The sequence below is a fragment of the Carcharodon carcharias genome, chromosome 8 (assembly GCF_017639515.1).
Source record: "Carcharodon carcharias isolate sCarCar2 chromosome 8, sCarCar2.pri, whole genome shotgun sequence".
Taxonomy (NCBI): domain Eukaryota; kingdom Metazoa; phylum Chordata; class Chondrichthyes; order Lamniformes; family Lamnidae; genus Carcharodon; species Carcharodon carcharias.
This window is the reverse complement of record NC_054474.1, coordinates 79,261,247-79,275,888: the sequence shown is the minus strand read 5'-3', so window position 1 is coordinate 79,275,888 and position 14,642 is coordinate 79,261,247. Positions and strand designations below refer to the sequence as shown.

General features: G+C 43.0%; 1 protein-coding gene across 2 annotated transcripts in view; it reads left to right on the top strand.

Annotated features, from left to right (window-relative positions):
• The first annotated feature begins 517 nt into the window (after positions 1-517).
• atp6v0e1 (ATPase H+ transporting V0 subunit e1) overlaps positions 518-14,642 on the top strand; it is a 33,078-nt gene continuing 18,953 nt past the window's right edge. Inside the window, exons 1-2 of one of the 2 annotated variants that reach the window (XR_005943876.1) lie at positions 518-711; positions 2,567-2,614. Coding sequence is in view for 1 of the 2 variants with exons in the window: in XM_041194595.1 (XP_041050529.1) it covers positions 608-711; positions 2,567-2,614 (152 nt within the window). In the remaining variant the exon portion in view is untranslated. The remainder of the gene's footprint in view (positions 712-2,566; positions 2,615-14,642) is intronic. The other variant, XM_041194595.1, reaches the window with a different exon arrangement.

Genomic DNA, 14,642 nt, shown 5'->3' with positions numbered 1-14,642 from the left:
TGAAAGTTTCCAGTCGATGGACAATAGATCAATGATCATATTCAAAGTGGTCAAGTGCTGGAAAAAGGCAAATGTCACACATATGTATTCGTATCTGAGCTGAGACCCCATGACACGAAAAATTTGCCCAAAATGGGAAGATCCGAGTAAACTCATTTGTAATTAAGAAAAATGGTTGTTCTCATTTTACCTTCTCTCAAAAATATGGTACACAAAACATTTTCTTCATAAATGACTGGTAATTTTTTTCTAGGAAACTTCGTGTTTCCTGTCTGTGTGCAATCACTGAAGCAGAACATTGAACTGTAAACTGAGCTAGTCGGATTGCGCTGGACCTGCGCTAGGAGAAAAAGGGAATCAATCACCCTGCAACTCCCAATTCAATCACTAAGTATCAACCTTTCAACCATAGAGTGAATCCGCTCCGTGTTGCGGCGCTTCTGATTGGACGGTTCCAGCTGTCAGTCAGAACTTCGTTGTGACGTCAGGCACGTGCCGTGCGCATGACGCGGCGGAGGTGGGCCTAGGATCGAAGCGTCACTGCCGGTGGGCTGGTTTCCGGTGGACGGAGGGTGTTGGAGGTTGAAAGTTGTTTGGTGTCTGCGCCATGGGTTACAGCGGCCTGACAGTGCCCATTATCGTCCTCACCGTCTTCTGGGGCGTCGTGGGCGGTGTTGTGCCTTGGTTCATTCCTAAAGGACCGAATAGAGGGTGAGGCTGGTGGGGGCAACTGGAGAGCAGCTAGAGGGGCTTGCTGAGCAGCTCGGGGGCAGCGGCTCAGCAAACGATGAGTGTAGTTTGCAGAGTCTCCAGCAGACTGCTCATGGTAAAGCTGGGGAGGTGAGGGGCAGAACTGCACAGTTAAGGGGGGTGGGTGAGAGCACTCAGGGGGGGGAGTTGGAATTGGAGCATAACCATTTCTTCTCTCTCATCCCCCCCCCCCCCCACCCCAAACCCGGCCTCTCCTCTGTCTCCCCCTCCCAACCCGGCCTCTCCTCTGTCTCTCTTTCTCTTCCCCCCCCCCCCAAAAAAAAACCCGGCCTCTCCTCTGACTCCCCCAACCGGCCTCTCCTCTGTCTCCCCCCTCCCAACCCGGCCCCTCCTCTGTCTCCCCCCTCCCAACCCGGCCCCTCCTCTGTCTCCCCCCTCCCAACCCGGCCTCTCCTCTGTCTCCCCCTTCCCAACCCGGCCTCTCCTCTGTCTCCCCCCTCCCAACCCGGCCTCTCCTCTGTCTCCCCCCTCCCAACCCGGCCTCTCCTCTGTCTCCCCCCTCCCAACCCGGCCTCTCCTCTGTCTCCCCCCTCCCAACCCGGCCTCTCCTCTGTCTCCCCCCTCCCAACCCGGCCTCTCCTCTGTCTCCCCCCCTCCCAACCCGGCCTCTCCTCTGTCTCCCCCCTCCCAACCCGGCCTCTCCTCTGTCTCCCCCCTCCCAACCCGGCCTCTCCTCTGTCTCCCCCCTCCCAACCCGGCCTCTCCTCTGTCTCCCCCCTCCCAACCCGGCCTCTCCTCTGGTCCCCCCGTTCCCACCCCCCCACCCCTCTGTTAAAATGTTAATTCATTTCTATATCTGGGTGGTGATGAAACCATGTCAGGTACAATTGCAGGTGTTGAATGATATTACTTTCGTGTCCGGATTACAGCAGTATTCCTGCAGTACACGTGCATAGCAGATTTCTGCAGTAAAACTACAGTAAGAACCAAAGTAGTGCTAGGAAGTATTTGACTGTACGTTTGAAGGGGAATATCAGTTTTATGTAGTTTGATAATGTGAGCTAAGAATGATACTGCATCATTTTCCTATTGATGGAAAATAACTTAAGCTGATCGAGCAGCAGGGCAATGAGTTTGGGCATAGAAATGACATGTAATTTCCATTATTTAGAGCATTATTTAGAGTATTTCTTTAATGCAATAAAATGGAATGAATTTCTTATTACCCTATTATGAGGGGCATAGATAGGGTAGAAAGCAGGAAGGAACCTTTCCCCTTGGTGGAGGGATCAATAACCCGGGGCATAGATTTAAGGTAAGGGGCAGGAGGTTTAGATGGGGATGTGAGGAAGAATTTTTCACCCAGAGGGTGGTGGGAATCTGGAACTCACTGCCTAAAAGGGTGGTAGAGGCAGAAACCCTCTTAACATTTAAGAAGTATTTGGATGTGCACTTCCAGTGCCATGGCATACAAGGCTATGGGCCTAGTGCTAGAAATTGGGCTTAGAATGGTTAGGTACTTGTTTGACCGGCGCAGACTCAATGGGCTGAAGGGTCTTTTTCTGTACTGTGGACCTCTATGACTCTGAATTTCAGTAGAATACTTGGGTGTAACCTGACCCTGATGCTGTACGCTGTCATTTATCCTGTAAGCAAGTGGGTCTTTTCTGCAAGGATAAGTTATTGAATGACAATGTTCATAAATTGTTTTTAATTAGTTTTGGCTTTATATTTTTTGGAGAAAACTGGGTTAAGGTTAAATCACTTTAGTTACCATTGTGGGGGGAGGGGGGGGGTGCAAATGCTCATTTTAGAATATAAATTATGTATTCAAATCTTCTATTTTCTTCCACAGTGTTATTAATACTATGCTTGTGACAAGTGCTGTTTGCTGCTACCTTTTGTGAGTATAAACAAATCATGATTCTTGTTGAAGGATACTTCAAGTACATTGTGAACTGATGATTTAGCCTCTAATGAAACATATTAAAAATAGCAGTGAACATTGAATAATGGAGAATTCCTGAACATAACTGTTTGTGTACCATCACTTTGAATTTTTAGTAGTGTGGATAGTTCCAACTTTTCATTGATTTTCTAAACTAAAATTGTTTTCTGTCCTTGGATAATTGCTGGTTTTAGCATAATGGCAGAAGGTTGTACTGTTGCCTCTAAAAGTGCTGCTTGAAGCTTTTAAACTTAAACCTTTTGCTACTCTTAGGGTTAAAGCATATCATAAGAAATGTGATGCCAGTATATTCTTAAGACCACATGGGTATCACAATTAAAACTACACTCCTGGATTTTATATTGGCAATTCTGTTATTTCCAATGTATTTGGTGGTGCAAGAACAATACATCATGATGTTTTCTGCATGCATTATATCTGGCAAAACTTGCTATCTTCTATTGAATGGTATGCAACTACATTCTGCCTTCCTAAAACAACTTAACAAGGAAAAAAATTCTAATGTGCTTGCTCATGTGAGATTTTGCTCTGTTTCAAGTATAAATATTGTGTGGTGATTGTCAGGTTACTTGCTGGGTTTGGAGGTTTACATTACAGATGACAAACTAGAAAAGGCTAGCTGTGTAAACAGGATTTTTTGAAACATTGATTATGCGTGTTCTTTGGTATATGACACTGATCTTGGAACTTGCTGCTCTGGTTTCTGTCAGATAATTCTGCTAAACTGGAGGGTGTAAGCTGGTGTATCCCTGTCTACAATTACTAAAACAGGGTTGTGCACGTTGTTGTCAACATAAGCAATTGAATTGATAAGATGGGTGAGCACAATGGGATTTTATTTTCACTAATTTCCTCACCCCCTGCCTCTCTTCTCTTTCCCCACCCCCCCATTGAAGTGACTTGGGGTGTTTTTCTATTAGAGGGGTTAGTCCCTATTTGACAATTGCTATGTGCCAGCATTGGTGAAATAATGCGTGAATATTTTTAGTCTTGATGAGACTGGTGCGTAACATATGGGGGGCGGGGAAGAGTGCGCACAAGTTTTACTTGCAGAATGAAAATCTGACCATGTCATGTACAGATCTTGAATAAATTTCAGCAGTATCACCCATTATTGCCTGAGTGACATTTTGTTACTTCTTGAAAGCTGTGATGGTCACATAAAATGAAGAACATGTATCATAGCTGAAGATTATTTCTCAATCACTGGGCTCTTTAGTCTTTCAATTATTTTTGCTTAGTAATCAGCCAGTACCCAAAATTTTTGCTGCGTCGATGCCTATAATTGTTACTTTGCTTTAAAATTAGATATTTTAATATCTGTATTCACAGATTTGTCAAACTTAATGTTTAATTAGATCTGCATGTTTACAGCTTTGAGAAGTACCAGAAGATGGCACTATAATGTATAAAATGGTTACTATTTGGCATTTGGGAATGATCAGGTTTAAGTCAAATGTTTGTATAGAATTTTCTGTTTATAGAAGTATTTGGCTAGAATACAAGAAGTCAGCCTCTAACTGTAGTTAAAACATGTTTTCTTGTTCTGACAGTCAGTCATGATAAACCAGCAAAATATGAAATGGAAAACGGTTGGTAAATGTTTTGCATTTAAGAATTAATAATAGACCCCCCCCCCCCCCAAAAAAAAAGATTCTGCACAAAGCATCGCCTGAGGCTGGGTGGACAACTTTCTCCCAGGTCCCAACCAACATAGTTGATTATTTAACAAAGAAATGTGATAGCAGTCTGTCATGTTTGTGGTTACTGTTTATGCATTTTTTTGTAAAAGGACATTTTAATTAAATTGTTATATAAAATCTGACAGGGTGCACTAAGTCCTTGATGTATTGCCCTCTGGAGAATAAGGAATAAAGGGACCTTCTGTTTTTCATTCAGAAAGTTGGAGTTCAGAAGCAGATTGCTGTGTGAATTATTAATTAAGAAGTGATAAAATACTTCAAAGTGCAGGTACTTTGCTTTTTTTTTGCTTCATTGTTCTGCATCTTTGCATTTGCCACTTTTCAGTGCTGTGATTTCATGGGAAGCTTTTGTTTTGTAAAATCAAGGTACCCTGAAGCATTGATATAAGTAATTGTATTTAAATATTATTTTTGCCTATTCATGAAAGACTTGGGTCAATTATCACAAATATTTGACTTTGCTGCTTGTCTGGCATGGATCTCATGTTGTGGCTTTGCTCAGTTTTCAACTGTGTAAACCCCCTGATTCCATTTGTTCTAAATTATCATTGAGCAGCTTAAGACTAATGATAACCTAGACTGAGTAGATCAAATAGAGATTTTGGACTAGGAAATTTAAGCCAGTAGTGTGCCAGTGTTTTACTAGGGAGCACTATATCAAAGATGGTGTTGAAAATAAAATAGTAGCCTGTCCCAATATTTCTCATACTTGCAATAAAACATCAAGATTCAATTTTTAGTTGATCAAACTGACTTGTCTAGTTTAGTTCGGTTTTTATCCTTTTGGAGGGAGGGCAGGCAGCATGTATGAAAACTCCTATGGGCCTTACCCTGTATTACATAGGATATATATAATGCACAATGCCATTCAGCCCAACCAGTCCATGCTGACATTTATTCTGCATACAAGCCTCTATTCTTTCCACATCTAACTGTATCAGGGTAACCCTGTATTCCCTTCTCTTTTGTGCGTGTCAAGCCTTCTTTCAACCAGTTCATGTGGTAGAAATTTTCACATTCACATCACTCTTTGGATAATAAACCTGATGTTTAAGCAATCTGCATCAATGAGTGCAGCACCAGAATAAAGGATGTGGATTTATTACTTTCTCCAAATCTGACTCTACAGAAAGTGCTGATGTCACTTGGATTTAAAATAATTTGCCAGAAGCCAGCTCACAGATACAAGTCTGCTGGAGGATGGGTCTATAAGTCTGCTGAGATAAGGGAGCCAATTCATGTACATGATTCTCTGAATCTGATTTAAAGTTGTATAAAAGGAACTTATAACTTGGTACAGTACAACTTGGAGTTGAGCATTGATCTACAAGAGTCTGTTTTATCATATTTGTGTTATTGCATATTAGCTACTGCTTGTGCTATTGCACAGTCCAAAGTGGCTTTGCTGTGACACTATAGGGCCTTGAATGAACCTAATGAACTGAAGTTGAATTCTTGTATGAGTACTGATTTATAATTAAAATCTGCTGGTTCTAATATCAAACTAAAGAATATTTATGAATAATAAGTGAATACAAGGGCAGCAGACACATGGGAACGCCACCACCTGAAAGTTCCCCTCCAAGCGCTACACCATCCTGACTTGGAAATATATCACTGTTCCTTCACTGTTGCTGGGTCAAAATCCTGAAGCTCCCTCCCTAACAGCACTGTGGGTATACCTACATCACATGAACTGCAGCGTTTCAAGAAGGCAGCCCACCACCGCCACCACAAGGGCAACCAGGGATGGGCCATAAATGCTGGCCTAGCCACAGATGCCCACATCCCATGAATGATTTTTTTAAAAAGGCCTGTCAGCATCTGTGGAGAGAGACACAGGTAATGTTTGAAGTCTAATATGACTCTTCTGCAGCATTGGAAAGAGGTTGAAATGTGATGGGTTTTATGCTGTTGAGAAAGGGGGGAGGGGCAGGTGGATTAAAATAGAAGTTCAGGTATAGGTTGGAGGGCAGGTGAGATTAAATGACAAAGATGCTATGGAACACAAAAAGGGAGTGGTAATGATAGTATTAAAGACTAAAGCTTTTGACCAGAGCAGGTGTTAATAGCAGAAAAAGATCAACTGCCTGAAAGAAAAATAGCAGAATGTGTTAATAGTGGAAAAGGGTCAGTACTGTCAAAAGCAAAAACATGAGAACAAGATACAGACTGGCACTTGGGTGGGGGAGGGGGGGGAGGAAGAAAAATCAAAATGGAGGGCAAAGTTCATGTCTGAAATTGTTGAACTCAATGTTGAGTCCAGAAGGCTGCAAAGTGCCTAATCAGAAGATGAGGTGCTGTTCCTCCGGCTTGCATGGGCTTCACTGGAACATTGCAGCAGGCCGTGGACAGAAATGTGAGCATGAGAGCAAGGTGATGAATTGCAATGGAAGATCAGGGTCATGCTTACGGACTGAGTGAAGGTGATCTGCAAAGGGATGATATAGTAAAACGATGATGAAATGTGGCCAAATGAGTTAAACTGAAGAATAAAAAAGGGACCATTACAATGATGAAACCAAACAATAGATCCCGAACAGTGATGGGGAGATAAAGAGCAAAAATATAATCAAATCTCTCAGAAATGCAAAAACAATAGGGCAGTAATAGTGGGAGATTTCAACTATCCTTGCTATTTGCGGTATATAAATGATTTAGACTGGAATGTAGGAGGGTTGATCAGTAAGTTTGCAGATGACATGAAAATTGGTGGGGTGTTAAATAGTTAAATACAGGGCTATGGGCCTAGTGCCGGAAAATGGGATTAGAATAGTTAGGTACTTGTTTGACCGACGCAGACTCGATGGGCCAAAGGGCCTTTTTCTGTGTTGTAGACCTCTATGACTCTGACTGTAATAAGAACATTGCTGCAACAAGACACTTGTTGCTGAAGCTTTTTGTCTTGCACTCAAAACAAATGCAAGGATGCCAAATTTCAAATGATCACAATTTACTACAGGAGAAAAGAGTTGCTAATTGGTTGGTAAGTGGACTCAGGCATTGCCACGTAGAAAGTAAAGGGAATTATAGGCTCTTTTTCTTCTGGGCAATTCAAAAAAAAATACAAGGCTTGAACATATTTCTTTTACAGAGAATGGGTCCCTATATGAATGTATGTCTTTTGGACCTGAAAAGTGCCCAGTCTACCTCAAATTATCCTAGAAAGGCCAACTTCCTCAAATTTGAACTACAGGTTAAGTAATCCATTTCACTCTGCTATTATGCTGCAGTGACACAAGTGGTATTTCCACTAATTGGACTGAGCAGCATCCTAAAAAGGTGTTCTGCCTACCATAAGACATAGGAGCAGAAATTAGACCATTCGGCCCATTGAGTCTGCTCCGCCATTCGATTGTGACTGGTACGTTTTTCAACCCCATTCTCCCCGTAACTTTTGATCCCCTTACCAATCAAGAACCTGTCTATCTCGGTCTTAAATACACTCAATGACCTGGCCTCCACAGCCTTCTGTGGCAATGAATTCCATAGATTCATTGCTCTCTGGCTAAAGAAGTTTCTCTGTTCTAAAAGGTCTTCCCTTTAGTCTGAGGCTGTGCCCTCGGGTTTAGACTCCTACTAATAGAAATATCTTCCCCACGTCCACTCTGTCCAGGTCTTTCAGTATTCTGTAAGTTTCAATCAGATCCCCCCTCGTCCTTCTAAACTCCATCGAGTATAGACCCAGAGTCCTCAAACTTTCCTCATATGTTAAGCCTTTCATTCCTGGGATCGTTCTCGTGGACCTCTTCTGGACCCTCTCCAGGGCCAGAACATCCTTCCTGAGGTACGGGGCCCAAAGTTGCTCTCAATATTCTAAACGTGGTCTGACCACAGCCTTATAAAGCCTCAGCAGCACATCCCTGCTTTTATATTCTAGTCCTCTTGAAATAAATGCCAACATTGCATTTGCCTTCCTAATTACCGACTTAACCTGCAAGTTAACCTTAAGAGAATCGTGGTCTAGGACTCCCAAGTCCCTTTGCACTCCAGATTTCTGAATTCTCTCCCCATTTAGAAAATAGTCCATGCTTCTATTCTTCCTACCAAAGTGCATGACCTCACACTTCTTCACGTTGTATTCCATCTGCCACTTCTTTGCCCATTCTCCTAACCTGTCCAAATCCTTCTGCAGCCTCCCCGCCTCCTCAATACTACCTGTCCCTCCACCTATCTTTGTATCGTCTGCAAACTTAGCCAGGATGCCCTCAGTTCCTTCATCTGGATCATAAATGTATAAAGTGAGAAGTTGTGGTCCCAACACTGACCCCTGTGGAACTCCACTAGTCACCGACCGCCACCCTGAGAAGGACCCCCTTATCCCCACTCTCTGCCTCCTGCCAGACAGCCAATCTTCTATCCATGCTAGTACCTTGCCTCTAACACCATGAGCTCTTATCTTACTGAGCAGCCTCCTGTGCGGCACCTTGTCAAAGGCCTTCTGGCAGTCCAAGTAGATAACATCCATTGGCTCTCCTTTGTCTAATATATTCGTTACCTCCCCAAAGAATTCTAACATTTGTTAGGCATGACCTCCCCTTGATGAAACCATGCTGACTTTGCCCTATTTTACCATGCACTTCCAAGTATTCTGAAATCTCATCCTTAATAATGGACTCTCAAATCTTACCAACGACGAAGGTCAGGCTAATTGGCCTGTAATTTCCCATCTTTTGCCTCACTCCCTTCTTAAATAGGGGGGTTACATAAGTGATTTTCCAGTCCTCTGTGACCCTCCCTGACTCCAGTGATTCCTGAAAGATGACCACTAACACCTCAACTATCTCTTCAGCTATCTCCTTCAGAACTCTGGGGTGTAATCCATCTGGTCCAGGTGATTTATCCACCTTCAGACCTTTCAGTTTTCCTAGCACCTTCTCCTTGGTAATGGCCACCATACTCACCTCTGCCCCCCGACTCTCTTGAACTTTGGGGATGTTACTCGTGTCTTCCACCGTGAAGACTGACGCAACGTACTTATTCAGTTCCTCTGCCATTTCTTTGTTCCCCACTACTACTTCTCCAGCATTTTCCAGCCGCCCAAAGTCCACTTTTGCCTCTCTCTTACCCTTTATTTATTAAAATTCTTACAATCTTCTTTTATATTACTGGCTAGTTTACCCTCATATTTAATCTTCTCCCCCCTTATTTCTTTTTTAGTTATCCTCTGTTGGTCTTTGTAGGCTTCCCAATCCCCTGGTTTCCCACTGCTCCTCACCGCATTGTATGCTTTCTCTTTAGCTTTTATGCTGTCCCTGACTTCCCTTGTCAGCCATGGTTGCCTCATCCTCCCTTTAGTATGCTGCTTCTTCCTAGGGATGAATTTTTGTTGTGTCTCCCAAATTACTCCCAGAAACTCCTGCCATTGCTGTTCCACTGTCTTTCCTGCTAGGCTCATCTCCTAGTCAATTCTGGCCAGCTCCTCCCTCATGCCTCTGTAGTTGCCTTTATTTAACTGTAATACCGTTACATCTGATTCCAGCTTTTTCCCCTCAAATTGCAGGGTAAATTCTTTCATATTATGGTCACTTCCTCCTAAGGGTTCCTTCACCTTAAGCTCCCTTATCAAATCTGCCTCATTACACATCACTATATCTAGAATTGCCTGTTCCCAAGTGGGCTCCATCACAAGCTGCTCCAAAAAGCCATCTCGTAGACATTCCACAAATTCCTTTTCTTGGGATCCACTACCAACCTGATTTTCCCAGTCTACCTGCATATTGAAATCCCCCATGATCACTGTAACCTTGCCTTTCTTATACACCTTTTCTATCTCCTGGTGTATCTTGTGCCCCACTGTTCGGAGGCCTGTACATAACTCCCATTATGGTTTTTTTACCTTTGCGGTTCCTCAACTCAACCCCCACAGATTCTACATCATCTGACCCTACATCGTTTTTTGCTATTACTTTAATTTCATTTCTTACTAACAAAGCAGCCCTACCCACTCTGCCAACCTGCCTACCTTTTCGATAGGATGTATATCCTTGGATATTTAGCTCCCAGTCCTGATCCCCTTGCAGCCATGTCTCTGCGATGCCCACCACATCATACCTGCCAATTTCAGTCTGCACCACAAGCTCATTTACCTTATTTCGTATACTGTGTGCATTCAGATACAACACCTTCAGTCCTGTATTTCCCATCTCCCTTCTCATTGACCCCTTCTCATTGTCGTCCCTTTATCTGATGTGCTTGAAGTTAGATTCCTAGCCCTTTCCAAACAATCTGTCCTATTTTGTGTTCTGGAGACTTTAATAGCTTCTACTGAGCTCTCCTTTCTTTTCAGTTTTTTCATAATTTTCCATGAAGTTGAATCCACCCCCCCCCCCCACCACCACCACCACCACCACCACCACCACCACCACCACCACCACATGCTAACCTGTTGCTTTGTTTCCCATTAATCATACTTCTTGGAGTTTTACCCTTCCCTTCTCTCTCTCTATCTCTCTCTTTCTCTCCCCCCCCCCCCCATCTTTCTAGGTTAAAGTCCTGTTGACCACCCTATTTACCCTTTTCGCTAGAACATTGGTCCCAGATCGGTTCAGGTGGAGACCGTCCCAACATTATAGATCCCTCCTGTTCTAATACTGATGCCAGTGCCCCACAAAATGGAGCCCCTCTTTCCCGCACCACTCCTTTAACCATGTGTTTACTTCCCTTATTCTCGCGTGTCTATGCCAATTTGCATGTGGCTTGGGTGATTATCTGGAGATTATAACCCTTGAGGACTTGTTCTTTACTTTAGTTCCTAGTTCCTGATAATCCCCAAACAGGTCCTCTTTCCTAGTCTTATCTATGTTATTTGTCCTGACGTGGACCACAACAACTGGATCCTCCCCATCCCTCTCCAATATCCTTTTAAGCCGGTCAGAGATGTCCCTCACCCTGGCACCGGGCAGGCAACATACTATGCGGGACTCTCGATCCTGCTTACAAAGGAAGCTATCAATTCCCCTAATTATAGAATCCCCTACAACTACCACTTGTCTTTTTGCTCCCCCCTCTTGAATGGCCTCCTGTGCCATGGTGCCGTGGTCAGCTGTCTCATCCTCCCTACAGCCCGCTTCCTCATCCACACAGGGAGCAAGTACCTTGTACCTGTTGGACAAGGTCAAGAGCTGAGGCTCCTCTGTTCCTGAACACAGGATCCCTCTACCTGCCTCACTTGCAGTCACACCCTGCTGACCCTGACCACTGACCAAACTTGAGGTGCTTATTCTACTGGGTGTGACCGCCTCCTGAAACAAAGCTTCCAGGTAACTCTCCCCTTCCCGGATGTGCCGCAGCGTCCTGAGCTCAGACTCCAGCTCATCAATTCTGAGCCGGAGCTCCGCCAGCAACCAACACTTGCTGCAGATGTGGTCACTGAGCTGCAATGGGATCTGCCAGCTCCCACATCATACAGCTACAGCATACCACCTGCCCAGCCATCTCGATTTAGATAGTTAATTTATTAATTAGCTTTGCAGTGTTTTTTTCAAATTTGGTACAGATTTCCTACCAACCAATCAGGTCACAGCTTTCCTGCGATGTCACATTTTCAGTTTTGGCTTCAGTTACTCTGTGCTCTGATGTCACCGCTCCGGTGCTCCTCCCTCCAAGTCTTCTCCCTGGAGATAAGGCCATGAATCACCGAGGTAAGTTAGATTTATACTCTCCGCTCCGGTGCTCCTCCCTCCGAGTCTGCTCCCAGAATTTACTCACTAATGAGCTGCTTTTTCTTTAAAGTCCACTTTCAGAAGAGTGTCCCTCGCAGGTCTGGTGCACTCCTGAAGGCACTGCCTTTTCCTCGCTCTCTTTAGGTTTGAGTAGGAGGGAGGGATGGAAACACTACAGCAATGTAATGTTTAGGGCTATTCCATTCTTTGACAGTGGATCCTCCTCAGTTCCCTCCTGAGTCGCGGTGTCTGCAGTGACTTCTCCCAGAATGCTTCAGTCACTTCTCACCAGTGCCTTCTATTGGATGCTTTTCCTCCTGTTGAGTGCAAGAGTCCTTCTCCTTGATTCCCTCCTGAGTCGCGGTGGCTGCGATGACTTTTCCCAGAATGCTTTAGTCACTTCTCTCCAGCGCCCTCTGTTGGATGACCCCACAACTGTAGCAGCATGAAATGTATCAAACAACATGTTCTTTTGGTTGTTCATAATGGGCACAGTACAGATGGTACTCAACCAGCCTGCACCTGCAAAACCCAAAACAATGTCTGCTGTTAAATGTGATTGGGCAGCACTTGCTGAACGATCCTGAATGCATTAATAGATACACCTAACAACCAATTTAAGCTATAATCAGTTGAGTTCATAATGTGGCTCATTTACGCTTGCTGGAAGTTACATACATTCAAACACAGGGACCCATTCTCTGCAAACAAAGGGAATATGTTTAAGCCTTGTGCCTTTTCTTCCAGTTAATTCAGAAAAGGGAGCCCATCCTGTTATCTCCATGGCACTGTCTTGCCAACTAACCCTTTTCTCCTGTAGCATAAATTGCTGTGATCATTGAAATTTGGTATTCTTGTGTTTGTCCTGATGAGTGCAAGATGAAAATCTTTAGCAATGTGTCCCTTCACAGCGATATTCAAGTTCTGTACCAGCCAACTTTGGATGATCTATTTGAGCAAGAATATACTAAACTTTTTGCGCACTCCCATTGCACTTCTTAGCAGTATGTCAAAGTTTTAAAGAAAATCTAACATTTAAAAGAAGCAGAGGACTACCTAAGAGCATGCCTTGGGGAAATGGCACTGCATAGCGCAGTGAGTCTGAAAAGAAAGCTCGCTGATTCAGTTCCTGGTTGGTTAGTTAATTGGTGTCTTGAGACAGTAATTACAGTTGGCCTTAATTCCCATAAATTTGATTGTATAGAGTGTGATGAAGTCATTTGATTTAAAATTTTCCATTGTTTACAAAAGGTCTAGCTCCAGTTGAAAGTGCAACATTCCTGATGAACCCAAGATGTGAAAGCACTTTTTAACCGAAATGACTACTATACGTATTCAGAGCAAATGTCATTTATAAGACCATAGTTTAGTTTTAAAAGTTTCAAGATTGACACAAGTTGATACAGAGGATGTACAGAACCAGTTCTTTAGTCTTCACCCAGAATTGGTGTGTAGGTTTCATTTTGAAGAAACCCATTATGTTGATCAAATTTTGACACTGAATAGTTTATGGTTAAACAATGCAACATACTTAAGCACACAAATGTTAAAATATTGGAGACAAGTAATGAATCAGTTTTGATTTGGCATTGTTTAATATTGACATAATTGGCAATCTCACCAGTAGCATTTTTTAAATACTTCTAAGGTTCTTAAAACAAAAATCCAACATATTCTGAAATGAACTATTATTTCAACTGTTGATATTTGGCTATGATTTTGTTGAATGCAGTAAAATATTTCACAAGCTATAGCTGATCACATATGGAGAAAGTTAATCAATTCCTATTTCTATTTAGTGCATGAACTGTTTAATTCCAATAATGTCAATAATTTGCTTTTTGTCCAACTTGACATTTCTCAGTCATCTATCTTGTATAGTTTATCACATATACAATATAATTCAGCTAGCATTTAGATTCTACCCAAGTCTCCTACCATTCTATCTACTTCATTTCAGCCAATCAACATATCATCCTATTGTTTTTCTCCTGTGCTCAGTCCTTTGCTTGCATAAATGTTCAATAAATTAAATTTCTCAAATTTCTGTTAACACCTATAAAACCAAGTCCTGATTTATGCAGATAAAATTTGGACTTTCTAGCCCTCCTTTCAGACACTACAAATGTAAGCTACCGTAGGCAAGCCTAGCCTTTGTTTACCAATGTTACTAGAAGCTTAAAACATAGTTTGGGAATTGTTTCCTTTCTTTTGCATCCTTTATGCCTAATTCAGGGATTTGTGACTCTTTTTTGACTGTGGAGTTCAACTCCATTGGCTCAGTTGACCTCTGAATATAATTATGATCTGTTATAGACCTACAGACTGCAGTGTTGCAAATGCATCTGCGTAGGTTATCAGCAATGATACAGGACAATTAGTCCTTGGATTGTGCAGGTACCTCTGCTGGAGCCTTGGTCCTACTTCCCTTCTGAGGAATCAACAAATGTACAGAGAGGTTGAGCAGATTGTTTGCTGTCATTGCTTGCGCCTGTATTGTTTGTAACCTCTTGGTGTCAGATTTGTATGGCCACTTTCCAGCATCGGCTATGGACTTAGTATACTGAGGAAAGTGTTGCAGCTAACTGCAGAAAA